At 33.6% G+C, this 13,527-nt stretch overlaps 1 protein-coding gene across 1 annotated transcript in view; it reads right to left on the bottom strand.

The window, feature by feature from the left end:
* Positions 1-213: 213 nt before the first annotated feature.
* The window catches only part of TRDN (triadin), a 268,183-nt gene continuing 254,869 nt past the window's right edge, over positions 214-13,527 (bottom strand). The window contains 1 exon segment of the mRNA XM_053937519.1: positions 214-356. Within this exon segment, the coding sequence (XP_053793494.1) occupies positions 214-356 (143 nt within the window).

Below are 13,527 nucleotides of genomic sequence, written 5' to 3'. Positions count from 1 at the left end.
GCCTTTCCATGAGAAACTGGGCACTTTTACATTTCTATTTTTGTTAAACACCGTTCGTTACTGCTTGTTCTGCCGCTGCCCCATGGAAACATTTCCAGGTACATGCGTGCAAGTGGATCACGTTCTTGCAATGACAAGTACCACTGTAGCTACTGTGGACCTCAGCAGAAAGGATAAAGTGCAAAATGTCAGTGATCACAGGACTCAGTCTCTCTACTGCCCCGGTTTCCTTGTCTTTCTCTTGGAAGTCTTTGAGTGAGTCTTTTCTTCCTTGTTTGAAGGGGGATTAATAGGAAATTGCAGCCCAAATCCATTAGGTCCATTTAGGAAGACACATTGAAAGTAGCGTACAGGAGCTAGGAAAACAAGGAAGAGATGATTAATGCTTATGGTTTCCAAACTGGGGCCATGAGTCTATTCCATGTTCTTTCAAAAACATCTGTATTATTTCATTCCCAGTAAGTCAGTTATAACATCAAAAATCTCTAGTGTGATCACAAGCCAGGTTTCACATATCAACAAGATTTTAGCTAAAAAGCTTAATGAGAGATCTTGTAGCAGAAGATGAGAAATTAGGGACAATTTCATATTTAAATACATAATTTTTCTCAGAGTTATAGTCCTACTTCTCCCAGAATACTTGCATTTTGGGATAACTGAATGTAAGCCCCCAAAACTCACACATGTATTTTCTGGGTTTTATATTTCATAGTGACTTTCAGATACATTGAAGATTTCCAGAAAGACTCATATTTAATTCATATCTAACTCATATCTATTTTATTAGACTTCAGGTGAATTATCTTTTATTGCGAATAAAGGGATCATAAATAACTGTACCTATTTTCTGACCTTTCACAGTCATGGATGTTTTCCCCCTTTTAATTTTTGAGTACTATGCATGTAGTCATACTTTCCATCATGTTTTAAAAGCTTTCAAGAACACATACTTTAGCACAGATGGAATTGATCTAATTTGCTTCAAAAGCTGAGTTTTGCACTGTGAGATTAACATTGACAAGATTTTAAAAGATAACTATTAATCAGTTAGGTGTTTGGGAAAATGACTGGAGGAATGTTGGCATTGGAAACAAGTTAGTTTTCATTCAACTGATTTTCTGATGGCTTTTTCTTTCCCCTGCTGTTCATCCCATACTAAAAAAGAAAAAAAAAAAGAAAAAAATTAGCTGTTCCCTGCTACAATTCTAAACTGAGATTAGGGACTCTAGGGCTCCCTGCATTATAAACTAGGGTGCAGGCTTTATTTATTGACTTCCAAGTCCCATTAAATCGTGGAAAACAGACCAGTGGATCAAAAATGCTGATGTATTTAACCCATTTGTATTATCCTCTGTGGTTTTTTTTGTCTGACTCATGCAAAGGTTAAGTTTTTTTTTGTCTAAAAGCACACTTTAAAATAAAATTGGAAATTCGATCCTTCTGGATCTAATGACTTACTGCTTTTACTGCTTTTTCACTAAGTCTAAGAATGGAAATTATGTTTTCCCAAATTCTCAGTGTTTCTGTTTCTCTGTGAGATGGATCTCAGCCTTTTTTTTTTTTTTTTTTTTTTTTTTATAAAACAGAGATAAAGCAACTCCCCTGATTAGAGTTCACAGCCCAAATGTGTCAGACCAAGGTTCTCCTGTGAGGCTTGACAAGCCATGGACTGAGTAAATGTGCTGTCCTCCACCACTGACCTTTCTATGTACACACTTGGGCAGAACCAGAAAGTTTCTGAGATAAAATTTCAACCGACTTTTTTCCATTCTTAAACTAAGGTAACTTTTATGAGTAAAATTAACTACAACCGATGTATTGCCACAAAACGCACTATGATTAAAACTGGTACTGTCCTACCAAAATACTTGGTCAGAGATTTTTCAATCAGATCTTTAAAAAAAAAACCACAAACACAAAATCCCCTAAAATTTAATCACAGTGGATGCAAGTTTGCCAAAGAGAAATTCCTTAAAGGAAGAAAAATGCCAGTTACAAATTCACCTTTTACTGTTAAAGAGAAACTATTTCTATGTATTTCTTTTATGGATACAAAAATGAAAATAAAAAAAGTCAATTACACTCTTCTTCATGAAGAAGGCAAGTAGGGCACCATGCACTTTCTAGCCCAAATAAATAAAAATGAATATTTTACTTGTGGGTAAAAACATTATTACCCCTCTTTGTTTTAAATGCTATCAGAATGCAAAAATGTAGCTCTTTTTCCTTCACGTGTATTTGCAAAGTTCTGTAAAAGACTAACATACACATACATACTTGCAAGTATTTTAAACATGGTTAGGTTATTTATGCATTGCAATTATAGCATGCCTGACACCACAGTGTTTTCCAGAGGTGTTACCTGATCATTATTCTAAAACCACTAGTAAAACCAGTTGCTGTAATCTTCTATTTGAAAACCTCATGTATAATCTATTGTTAAAAGCCACTAAATTCATGAAGGGGAAAGGAAAGGGCAAACTTTAAGATTTTTGCAGCTCAGCTATCTGCTACAAAATAATTATGTGGCCCATGATTCTAAATTGGAAAAAAAAGGAGAAATTAATTATTTTGAAAAATATTATCTAGGAATCATGTTTACTTGGAATGTATAATGCTAAATATCACTTTATAATTGTTTATTTGGAATATTAATGTTTTGTTCTGCTATTTCTATCTGCAGTGTTTGTGAAGTGGTACTAATTTTTTGGCTGGTATGTACTCATGTTGATTTCAATTCAAATGTTTATATAGCATATTACTTATCATCTATCTTTAGAAAACATCAGAAAAATGTTGCATAAAGAGGAAGTTCAGGAGAAATAGGGATAATAGTAATGTTTTTTTGTTAAATTTTTCTGATAATTGTTTTCATAAGACTAATATAATTTGTTTCCTATTTGTGAAACTTTCAGTGCTGAAATTAGCTACAGGCTATATATATATATATTTTTTTTTTTTTGGCTTAGATCATCAAATACCCCCAAAACTCCCCAGAACTCTTGCTCAACAACAGGGTATTTTGTTTATTTCTCTGCCTGAAGAGTAGAAGCAAGATAGGATAAAGTGTGCAAATGGAACAGGAGTAAGAACAAGGAACTAGAAAAGGCAGGATATGTAATACAAGTTTTAAGGTAAGGAGGAAAAAAGAATCATGCTTCTTCCAGGATGTGCTGGTTTTGGCTGGGGTAGATTTTGTTTCCTCTGTAGTAGGTAATATAGGACATTGTTTTGGATTTCTTCTGGAAGCAATGTTGGTAATTCAGGCATGGTTTAGTTCCTGCTGAGCAGGACTAACTCGATCAAGGCCTTTCTGCCTTTCACCCCACCCCACCAGAAAGGGGGCAGTGTGTGCACAAGGACTAGGGGGGGACACAGCCAAGGCAGCTGACCCCAACTGACCATAGGAATTTTCCATCTTGTATGGCATCGTGCTCAGCAGATACAGCTGGGGGAAGAAAGGAGGGGAGGACATTTGGAGTAGTGGCATTTGTTTTCCCAAGCAATGGTCATGCATGGTGGAGCTCTATTTTCTTGCAGATGGTTGAATGCCTGCCTGTCTATGGAAAGGAGTGAATGAATTCCTTGCTTTGCTTTGCTTGAGCATGTGGCTTTTTGTTTTATCTATGACACTATCTTTATCTCAACCTATGAGCTTTGGAAACAACTTTCTTGTTTTATTTTCAACAATCTACAAATATGAAAAAAAGTTTGTATTAATAATTTTAAACTGGATTTTCCTTGGAATTAATCTGAAATATTTCATTCTGAAAAGTCGCCATTTTCTTCAAATGTTCTTTTGAGGGTTGGACAAACTAAAGGCACAATGCTTAATGATTTTATCTTAATACTAAGGCAATGTTTACACCTGATTTAAAACTTAAGTAAAATCACTTGATAAAAGACTGAACTATTTTTATGTATTGTAGAGTATGTGTGATCTAGTGGCTACACTTATAAGAGTACAAGATTTGATAAGCAAAGTGTTATGCTTCCAAATGTAGGTAGAGAAAGATGTAATTTTCAGGTTTTGAAAAAAGTCAAACTATTAAAAAGTATTTTTCTGATACCATCTTTGTAGATTGTGTCTTATTAATTCTCCCAGTGCAAAACTACTCACTTATAAATGCAAATTTCATCATCATTCTACAATGGAATGGATCCTTTATATTTTAGCTAATTAAAAAATCAGAGCTTTGAAATAGACATACTGCAAGTTTCCATATTTTCTGGTATCTCATAATTGGTTTTCGATGAATTTCATACTTTTTAAAAACTGAATTTTCTGTCTCTATCATATTCAAACGTTTTTAGGTAAAATAAAATCAGCTGCCCATATAGTAAATCTATACAGGATGAAATAGTTTCATTATTACACTTTTTATTATGGCTTCTTTACAATTTCTTTTTCATGTTACCCTTCTTAGGCTGCTTTATCTAGCAAACCTCAGCTGCAAAACATGCAGATAAGAAATTCATTCAGAAAATAACAACATCTTTGGAATTGTGTCTGCAACAGTGTTATGATACAAACCAAAGTCAAGAGAACAATTTGAATTTTGGCATGCAAATAAGAATACAAATACATCCCACACTGCTTTTGCAATTCCCACATTCAATATGAATGCAGAATGTGTCTTTTAAACTGAAGAGAGTTCTTACTTTGAATGTATTGTCTCATATCTCCAGAGCAAATGTTACCAATAAAGAAAAAGGAGGAATAGTAGGAGAAAAATGTGGTTTAACAGTAGACATATTAAATAGACATTATTATCAGCTTAAGCAGGAAAAAAAAAAGCTGTCTATCTGGGCTATACTTTTGTTTAGGATGTAATTTATGAGAATTAATATAATTACTTAAATTCCCCTTATGAGTGTTACTGAGGAAACAAAAAAGTCAATGCTGGAAAATTGTCATAACACTTTTTTAACACATTAGAACCACTACCCTTAGGTGAGGAAATCTGGTACCTAAGATGAATTAATTTCTAAAAGGCTGGAGGAAGGGACATTTGCTTCTTTCTTGTTCACTTTGTGAAAGGAGCAGGAACTTTCTTTCCTCAAAAAAAAAAAAAAAAAAAAAAAAAAAAAAAAATATTCCTTTAAGTAATTTTTGTTAGCATGCAAATCAGTCAGAGAGAGAATAGCCAAGATGAGTTCCAGAAAGAAAAGAAGCAAACAGAACCCCCTGGATTTAAAGTTTAAAGTTTGTATGAAATTGTTTAGGGCTTATATAGTGGAAATGCTAAGTACCTTCCACAGTTACTCACTAAAGCATACAAATATTCAATGGAGCTTATTTGTGCTCTTGATCTCTTAAGTTATATGCATGCCACACAGAGGGCTGGGTTCAAGAAATGTGAGGAATATTGCAAGAGCACTATCCTGGTGCTTTCAATTCTTTATCAGAAAGGAGGAAAACATCCTAAAATAAAATTTAATAATCCTAAAGAGTATAAAGGTGTTCCTCTTTATGTATTACAATGACTAAAGTCTCCTTTCTATAAGGGTCACATAGCAGTTTTTAATGCAAGTTACCAAATTAAATATTCATTAAAAAGAAAATTCTTTTATCAATAACAGTTTGGTTATTAAGGGAAAATTACAGACAATGTGTGACAATTGTTTCCTAGTTTGAATCCAATTTCTTCACTCAGAGGCTGTCCTAATAGAAATAAACAATTCAAAAACCACAAAAATTCAGACAATCATAGCATTAGAAACTACTGTTCGGTAAGCAATTGCAAATAAAAGAAAACTTTAACTACTACACTCATTTACTTGTAACTGCTTCTCAGGAATGCACATGAAGTGCAAACGAATTTCAGCAATCAAAACTGAACCACACAACAGCAAAAAAATTTGTTCCAACTTGACTTGGTAAACAAAGATTTTTTTCACTTACTACAGGGTCAGGGAATAAAAGCAAGTACTTCCCCCCTTTCTCCCCTTCTTTTCCTGTCAGTCAATTTCAGCCCTGTTATGTAATATATCGGTAACATTACAGTATGACAAAGTGACCAGACAAAGCAACAGGGCAGATGGGGAAGGGAAGTCATGTGGAATCTTTTATAAATATCACAATATTTTGCCTTCACACTTGCTAAAAAGAAAAATGCAAGTCTTTGTGCTTAGTGGCCCTGTGCAACTTTTAATTATGTCTTAATTTAATCACATTTAATTACATCTTATGTCTTCAATAGAAAAGTTGAATGCTGAGGGCCTCTGCAGGAGACCAAATACTGTTTTCTTAGGTTCACAACATGGCCCATAGATACCTGCTATTCAAAACAAAATGTTTGGGTCAAAAATGATATTATTTATTTTTAAATAAATTCTTTTCAACTCCTTTCTTATTGATTATGCTATACAGTCATAGTACTGTAATTCTCAGAAATTACAATGCTTAATGGGAAGAAGGATGGGAAAAAGAAGAGGAGAAAACATTTATATGTCCATTACAAATAAACAAGGAATACCGTTATCACTTCAATTCTATATATCTAAAAACATCCTCTTCAAATGACATTTTTCTAGCACTGTATAGATAATACATAGACAGGAAAAATAAAGCAATTATACTATGAGGACGCCTCTTTTGCATCTTATTTTGTGTCTTGAATAACAAAAGAAAATGTAGAATATTTGGAAAGTAGCTCCCAAAGCTACTTTCAAAGTGTCTGTGATGCAATGCAATTAATTGCATATCTTTGCAAAGACCATCCAAGTTTCCATATCCTTTTTATCAAGGGGTCTGTCAGATAATAAGCTATTTAATGAAAAAGGGCTAAAGATGTTTGAGGAACAGAATGAAATACTAGCAATAGCATTGTTATGATAGCCATGAGAATTCAGATTCTCCTTAAGAGCTTTTTTTCAGGTATTGGGGGACTTCTCCAGCAAGGTCTGGAGAAAGTAAAATAGATTTATTCTACAGGAGTTAATATGTCTCTTCTCACAAATAATGCTCAACGGTGAGAAAAAAACACCCAGAAGATTGCTCCATATGGGTGTCTGTGGTCCCAGTTTGCCCCCAAATTTTGCTGAATACACAAAAGAAATCAGCTTTTATCAGTGTTTAAGTATGGAAAAAAAAAGTGTCATTACAAAGTCAGTAGTACATGTCTCTAATAACACTTTCTTAGTATAAAATATCATGAAAATGTATCAAATCAATTGCATTAGAAGGGCACTCTCATTATAGTTAATATCATTAGAGGGGAAAATATCACCACAGTAAAAATATATATAATATTAAAGGAACAGAACTGGTTAAGAACAGTTATGATCTGTCACTTGTCAAAGTCAGTTTTTGAAACATAACAACAAAGCTCATAGAATGTAATCTTTATTCTAAGAAAACCAATTCTGCAATAGAAGGTGAAATTTATTATTTTTGTCTTTTAGCTTGAGTGTGATAGATTACATCTAACAACCATTTAAGGAAAAAAAGTTGCATTTTGTTAACTGGCTCTTGCCTTGTCTAGTAAGAAGGCTAAATGGATAAGCTGTATATTTATGGAATATTGTTACATTCCATGTTATGGTCACTGCACACAAACCACGTAATTCTCCCATAAATGTGTGAATATCCCCAAAGTGACATTCCCCCAAAAGTCATTAAAAAAATTTTTTTTGTTAGACAGTAAAACCATGCAAGATGTAACAGTGCAACACATATGTGGTAATGCAGACATTTCCAACAAAGCATAGCAATAATCAGAGCACACAGGCTTTACAATTTTGCTAGCATTGAGTTTTCAAAGGAGTCCAGTACTGGCATGATTTATTTTATTACTGAAACATAGGAGCAAATGGATGAATCATTCAAAAAATTATATGTAAGAGGGACCAGAAGTTATTGAATTTTTTCACAGTACAACAGTAATACTAATAGTACAGTGGTTTTGGTGGGCAGCAAAATCGAATTGGATTCTCTTGCTATTGCTCAATAAACACTGACAGTGTCATGGTAGGACACACTGTGTGCTGGACATGAAATTTAGGCATGTTGACATGATATTGTCAACTTATTCCTATGTCCAGTACATTCAACAAAGGTAATTTCAATGTATTGCATGAAAATCATTGTTTCTAAATCTTTGTCATTCACTTAAAGATTGGTTTAAATTTTACATACAAACACATTTATGTGCACAAAAAAGGATAAAACCAAAGAAGAGGCAATCAGGGATCTTTTTATATTAATAAGAAAGGATACCAAGTATCTGGATGTTAATACCATATATTTATTTCACTGTAAAGGCATGGGATAGAGAAAGGACAGGAGGAGAGAAGAAGAGAAGGGAGAAAAGGGAAACAGTGTATGATAAGGCAGTTAAGCAGCTAATGAAAGGGAAGTTGGTGTTTGAATGAATGATTTCTTCATTTCAGTTATCATTCTAACTGAAATCTTTATTAAATAAAGGTTTGGGGGCTTTTTGGATTTTGTGTAGCGTTATGTTCACACACATGTCTTCCTCAATGACAATACCTCTGCTGGGAACAGCAGGACTTCTTTTATGACAATAAAAGCTCAGTAAAGAGACAGTGATGAACTATCTGATAAACTTGAACTGCTGGCAAACCCTGGTAGAACCAAATTCACCCTGCTTAACAACAGGCACTGGAGGCACTACCTTCTGGATTTAGCTCTAGCTATGTGACATAAGGCTGAGAGGCAATTCAGATTCTGAAGGGATGAGTAACCCATTGGAGAAGTTCCTCTCTATTTACCATGGAGAAAATAAGCTCTTTTCTAAGTGCTTAAGATTAGAAAAGATCAGATCTGTGCCTGTGTGCTACTTACAATGAAAAGTGGAGCTAAATTAAAATGTTTTCTTCACCCTGAATTTGCACAGTTCTGGAAATAAGGAAAGACAGGAAGAAACTGTAGGAACTCAATAGGCTGTCTTCTTAAAATATTTCACATCTGCTGTCACTGATTTAAAAATTGTGTTACATAATTAGGATTTTTCCACTGGATTTCACTGCACTGACAATAGTCTGGAAACATGAACTCACTCCAATATCAGGAAGCCTGGTTTCAGCTGATAATTTTTTAAAAACAAAACCTATGCTGATGAAAAAATATGACAGCAATTACTTTCCTAGAGCTGAAGAGGGATTTGAAGAAATGGCCATTTGTCTGAAACAAAGATAAATAATCTCTGGCTCAGAGAAATGCTGAAGAATTACATTTTGTATACAACTTTACTTCCACAAAGTAAGTAATGGGAATACATAATATGTACTTTTTTTCTCGTCTTGCAATATGATTCAAGAAGATATGCCAGTCAAACTAAAGGGCAAAATGAACATAACAATGTTCACTAAGATACTAGATGTTTATGAGGTTTTTTTTTGTGGCAAAATTGTTCAGAGACTTGTACAGACATATTTTTACTTCATTTGACTTGAAATAAATTTCATATATATTTACAAGTGTTTAGAGACTATTAGTTTAGTTTTAAAATGATGTTTTGACCCAGTTAAGGGGAAAAGAATGAACCCATTGTTAAACAGGCATAAATAACATTACTAATTGGATTAATTTTTCAAATTTAAGCAAAACAGCTTCTCTCTACTAGACCAAAAGCGGTGTGCTAAATCATAAATTTTTTTCATAGTCTTTCTCCTTTTCCCATAGGCTGTGACTCTTGTATATTTTGTTTCACTAATCTGTCCTGCATTTATAGAAAACATAGGTGTTTCTTTAATAATTTGCTAGACAAATAAATTTTGGGATTAACATAAGAAAGAATCAATTAATGAGTTAATTGTAAAAAAGCCACAGCTTTTGATTACTTTGTGCATTTAAAAATTTTGCTTATCCTCCAATTGGCTTTTTTTTCCCCCAAATGTCCTTTATTTCTGGGATCACTCTCTGTGAGTTTTCCCTTAGTGTATTCTCTGGTAGAACATTTTTCATCCTCTTTTGGTATAGAAAAACACTCCAAGCTCATGGGGCACATTATCAAGTGCAACGGGAGAGGTCTAATAATGTTTGCGGACCAACAGGGTAGACTTAGACACTTTGAGCAAGATTTAGGTTGAGTACCAGCGCCCACATTTGAAGTCATCTTCACCAAGCAGATCTTCAATGACAACAGGAAATATCTCTCCAGTGTAAACTGCAGAGCTCTCCAAATATTAAACTTAGTGCTGTGCATATGCATGAGCCAAAGGAGCCATCTCCATGCGTTACTAGGTGTGCCTGGGAGCATAAAAATTAATCTGTAATTATTTTACCCAGTAACCATTTTGAAGTATTTTACATAAAGAGGTTTCTGAAACAGAAACAAACCTATCAAATAGATGTCTTGTCTATTCACCTCAGTACCAATGACTCTTGTATTGATGGATCTGGAATTGTGCAAAATTGAGAGGAACAAGCAGCTTGCACTCCACCTACATTATTTTGTAACTCAGAAGCCATAGTGCTCGGAAAATAGAAACTGTAAAACTGAGGCTTTCCAATTGAAGAGGGCTTTGAAAGAGTATCATCTTAACCCCTTAGAGATTGCACGATGACTACAAAGGTATAGAGGATCTATCATTGTCTCTATCATTTTAAAAGCAAAGTACCTACAGCTGCATTTTGTCAAGGGCCTGATGAAGGTGGCTTGGTTGTACTCAAAATATGTTTGGCAGACAGGAATTGAGATTCAAGCTCAGTAATTTCCAATTGTGAAGAAATCTAGACAACAAATAAACTCAAGATAAGGTAATTAAATTACCAAATATAACCAAAAGTAAAAAATAATTCAGGGCAAGGGATAGATGTTAAAGAATCTCCTGTGGAAAAAACCAAAGTGCTTGTAGATTTTCACTGTGAAGTTGTTTTGTTTTGAAAGATAAAACGTAAACCTTTGGGCATTTAAGTAAAATCTCTTGAATTCATAATTTAAATTATAATCTCACTATGCTGAGAGGCTATTTATATACTCATCATTAACATAAAAAACAACATTTTGTTCTCCTTTTGATGTGTCTTTACAAATTTTGAGTTTTAAAACTTATTACAATTATTAGAAAATTTCCAGTGTCATTTAATCAGTTCCAGGACAGATCCTACAGTTTTAATTTTACCTAGTTACCAAAATTTGGCTGAAATTCCCACCTTGGATGTCTTTTTTACATAGAAAAATTCAGCAAGATTAATTCAAGGTAAATTAAAAAGAGATTGATTAGTTCATATAAAATGTTGTGTAGATGTTCATTCAGAATTAAAGCAGCCTCAGTGAAAATTTTACCACAGGTTAAACTAAATAAAATCAAGGTCACCTTAGTTCTTAATAAATGACCACTGCAGCATTTAGCATGTGCTCTTTAAACATATGCATCTTCTATATGGGCAGTAATCCTCCATGTCTTCATTTAGACAAGCCTGATGAGATTTAGTCTCCAAGTATTTGCTTAAAAGCCAGCTTCAGGATAATGGAATGACTAATAGCAAATTGTTGGAAGGCCTACATATACAGGCTTGGTCCTCACAATTCTGACCAATATGAAATGTTGAGACATTCCTGTATATCCACAGAATGGAGGATGTTCTACATGGACTGTCCTGCAAGCAGCCTTAGTGCACAGTTCATCCCGCTCTAATGCTGAATTCTTGTACTGGAGTGTGATGAAAATCTTAATGAGAAAAACCTACAGAGACACAGGTCTTGTAAATAAATGAGAATAGATATTTTACAAGAAATTCTGAAACTTCTCAGAGTGTCAGTTCCTTCTAATGATATTCTAGCAAACAGCAGACTTTCTTATGTCCAGAAAACAACAACATAAATATTAATGATTTATTGCTGAATTCTGGTGTGAAAATTCTCGTCAGTACAAGTTCATGCAGCTGAATTTCTGGAAGAAGCTGCTGAGAGTATATCAGAACCATCATACATCTGAGACACAGAGACTGGGAGGCAATAGAATAGAGAATATAGTATATGCAGTTCATCACCTGTCTATAGGTGAGAGCTATCTGCACTGCAGAGATGAAGTTTTTGCCTTCTCTTTTGACTATTCTGCAATATTTTTAAAGTTGTTCAATGCATCTATATTATAGAATATTACCAGTATTTGTGCTTAATGAATTTGACAAAACGTACTACTCCAAAATGATGAAAAAGATCATTTTTTACTCTAAAGTCTTCAAATGCTCCATAACCAAGGAAAAAAATGAAGTTATCTTATTCTTTTTGAAAATAATTATATATGGGAAAAATCTCACACATTGCACTGCTGACAAGTTTACGTTCCCTCAGCACTGATGGAATCTCCTTCATAGTGTCCCAAATGGCTGTCATATCAAACCTTACATCAAACAAAACTTTCTGCTTTTGCAGATTTGGAAATCATCTTTTCTTTGGAAAATATATTACTAGACAGGAAGGGCAAAGCACTGAAACAACCTCAGTAATAAACCAATTCCCACATGCTTATAATACATATAATGAATTCACTCCCTGTAGTTGTTAAGGTTTTCATGTGGTGATTAATATGTGGCATTGAATATATATTGATAAAATGATGAAATGATTGCTTTTTATGCTAGAAAATGTTTGAGAATAGGTATTGTATTTGAGAATATCTATCATTGCAGAAGTATATGAAAAATCTAGCTGAGGTGCTTTTCCTTCCATAAAAGTTGTTGCATAGTGTGTTCATATAAGCAGTGTTCCAACTCTGCTTAATGTTAATTTCAGTTTTCACAAAAGTACAAGTTCCTTAATTAAGCAGTAAGTATAACAGTTCTCACATCAAAGGTAAGTTTCAAACCTCTAATAATGTGTAAGGGTAGATGCATAAATTATGTGTCTGTTTATGACACATCTACAAGGAAGTTATCATGACTAGTTTGGTTTCACTTGACCTTGAGAGTAATCCGCACTTTTTTCTAATTAAAAAAAAACCCTAAAAAAAAAAAAAAAAAAAAACTCAAAAAAAAAAAAAAAAAAAAAAAAAAAACAAACCACAAAACCCCAAAACATGTGAGAATAGTATCTGTTTAATTAATTCTCACTTTTCATGCTCTTGCAACACAGTTTCTCTTTATTTCTGCCACATTTGCACATCTGTGGGCAGTAAAAACATCAACCCCTTCAACTAACTGTATTATAAATGCAATATAAATCAGTTCCAAAGTTTTCATTCAAGAGGGCAGTTGGAAGGTATTAGGATAAATATAATGAACTTTTGATCCATTTAGATTTTCTTTCTCTGATGTTAGCTTTGAAAAACCTATAACATGTATAAGTGTACAGCTGTTTATATAAAGATTATGGCAGATAATCCTCACTAGAAAGTTGAATTTTTACGCTCCTTAAATTTCATTCCAAAAGTCAAAAAAATTGCTTCTGTGTGCTTGCAAATACATTTGTTATAAGATAGAAATAAAAATGAAGTTCCAAGAATTTCCTTTTTTATTGCTGTTGGTAAATTTCAGTCTCAGTACAGGTGTCAACTGTGACATTTAGGAGAGAAAAAAGAAGAGGAAAGCACTCTAATTAATTGCTTGCAGATCTA

The sequence above is a fragment of the Vidua chalybeata genome, chromosome 3 (genome assembly GCF_026979565.1).
Source record: "Vidua chalybeata isolate OUT-0048 chromosome 3, bVidCha1 merged haplotype, whole genome shotgun sequence".
In the NCBI taxonomy this organism is placed as follows: Eukaryota; Metazoa; Chordata; class Aves; order Passeriformes; family Viduidae; genus Vidua; species Vidua chalybeata.
This window is presented reverse-complemented; position numbering and strand designations above follow the sequence as displayed.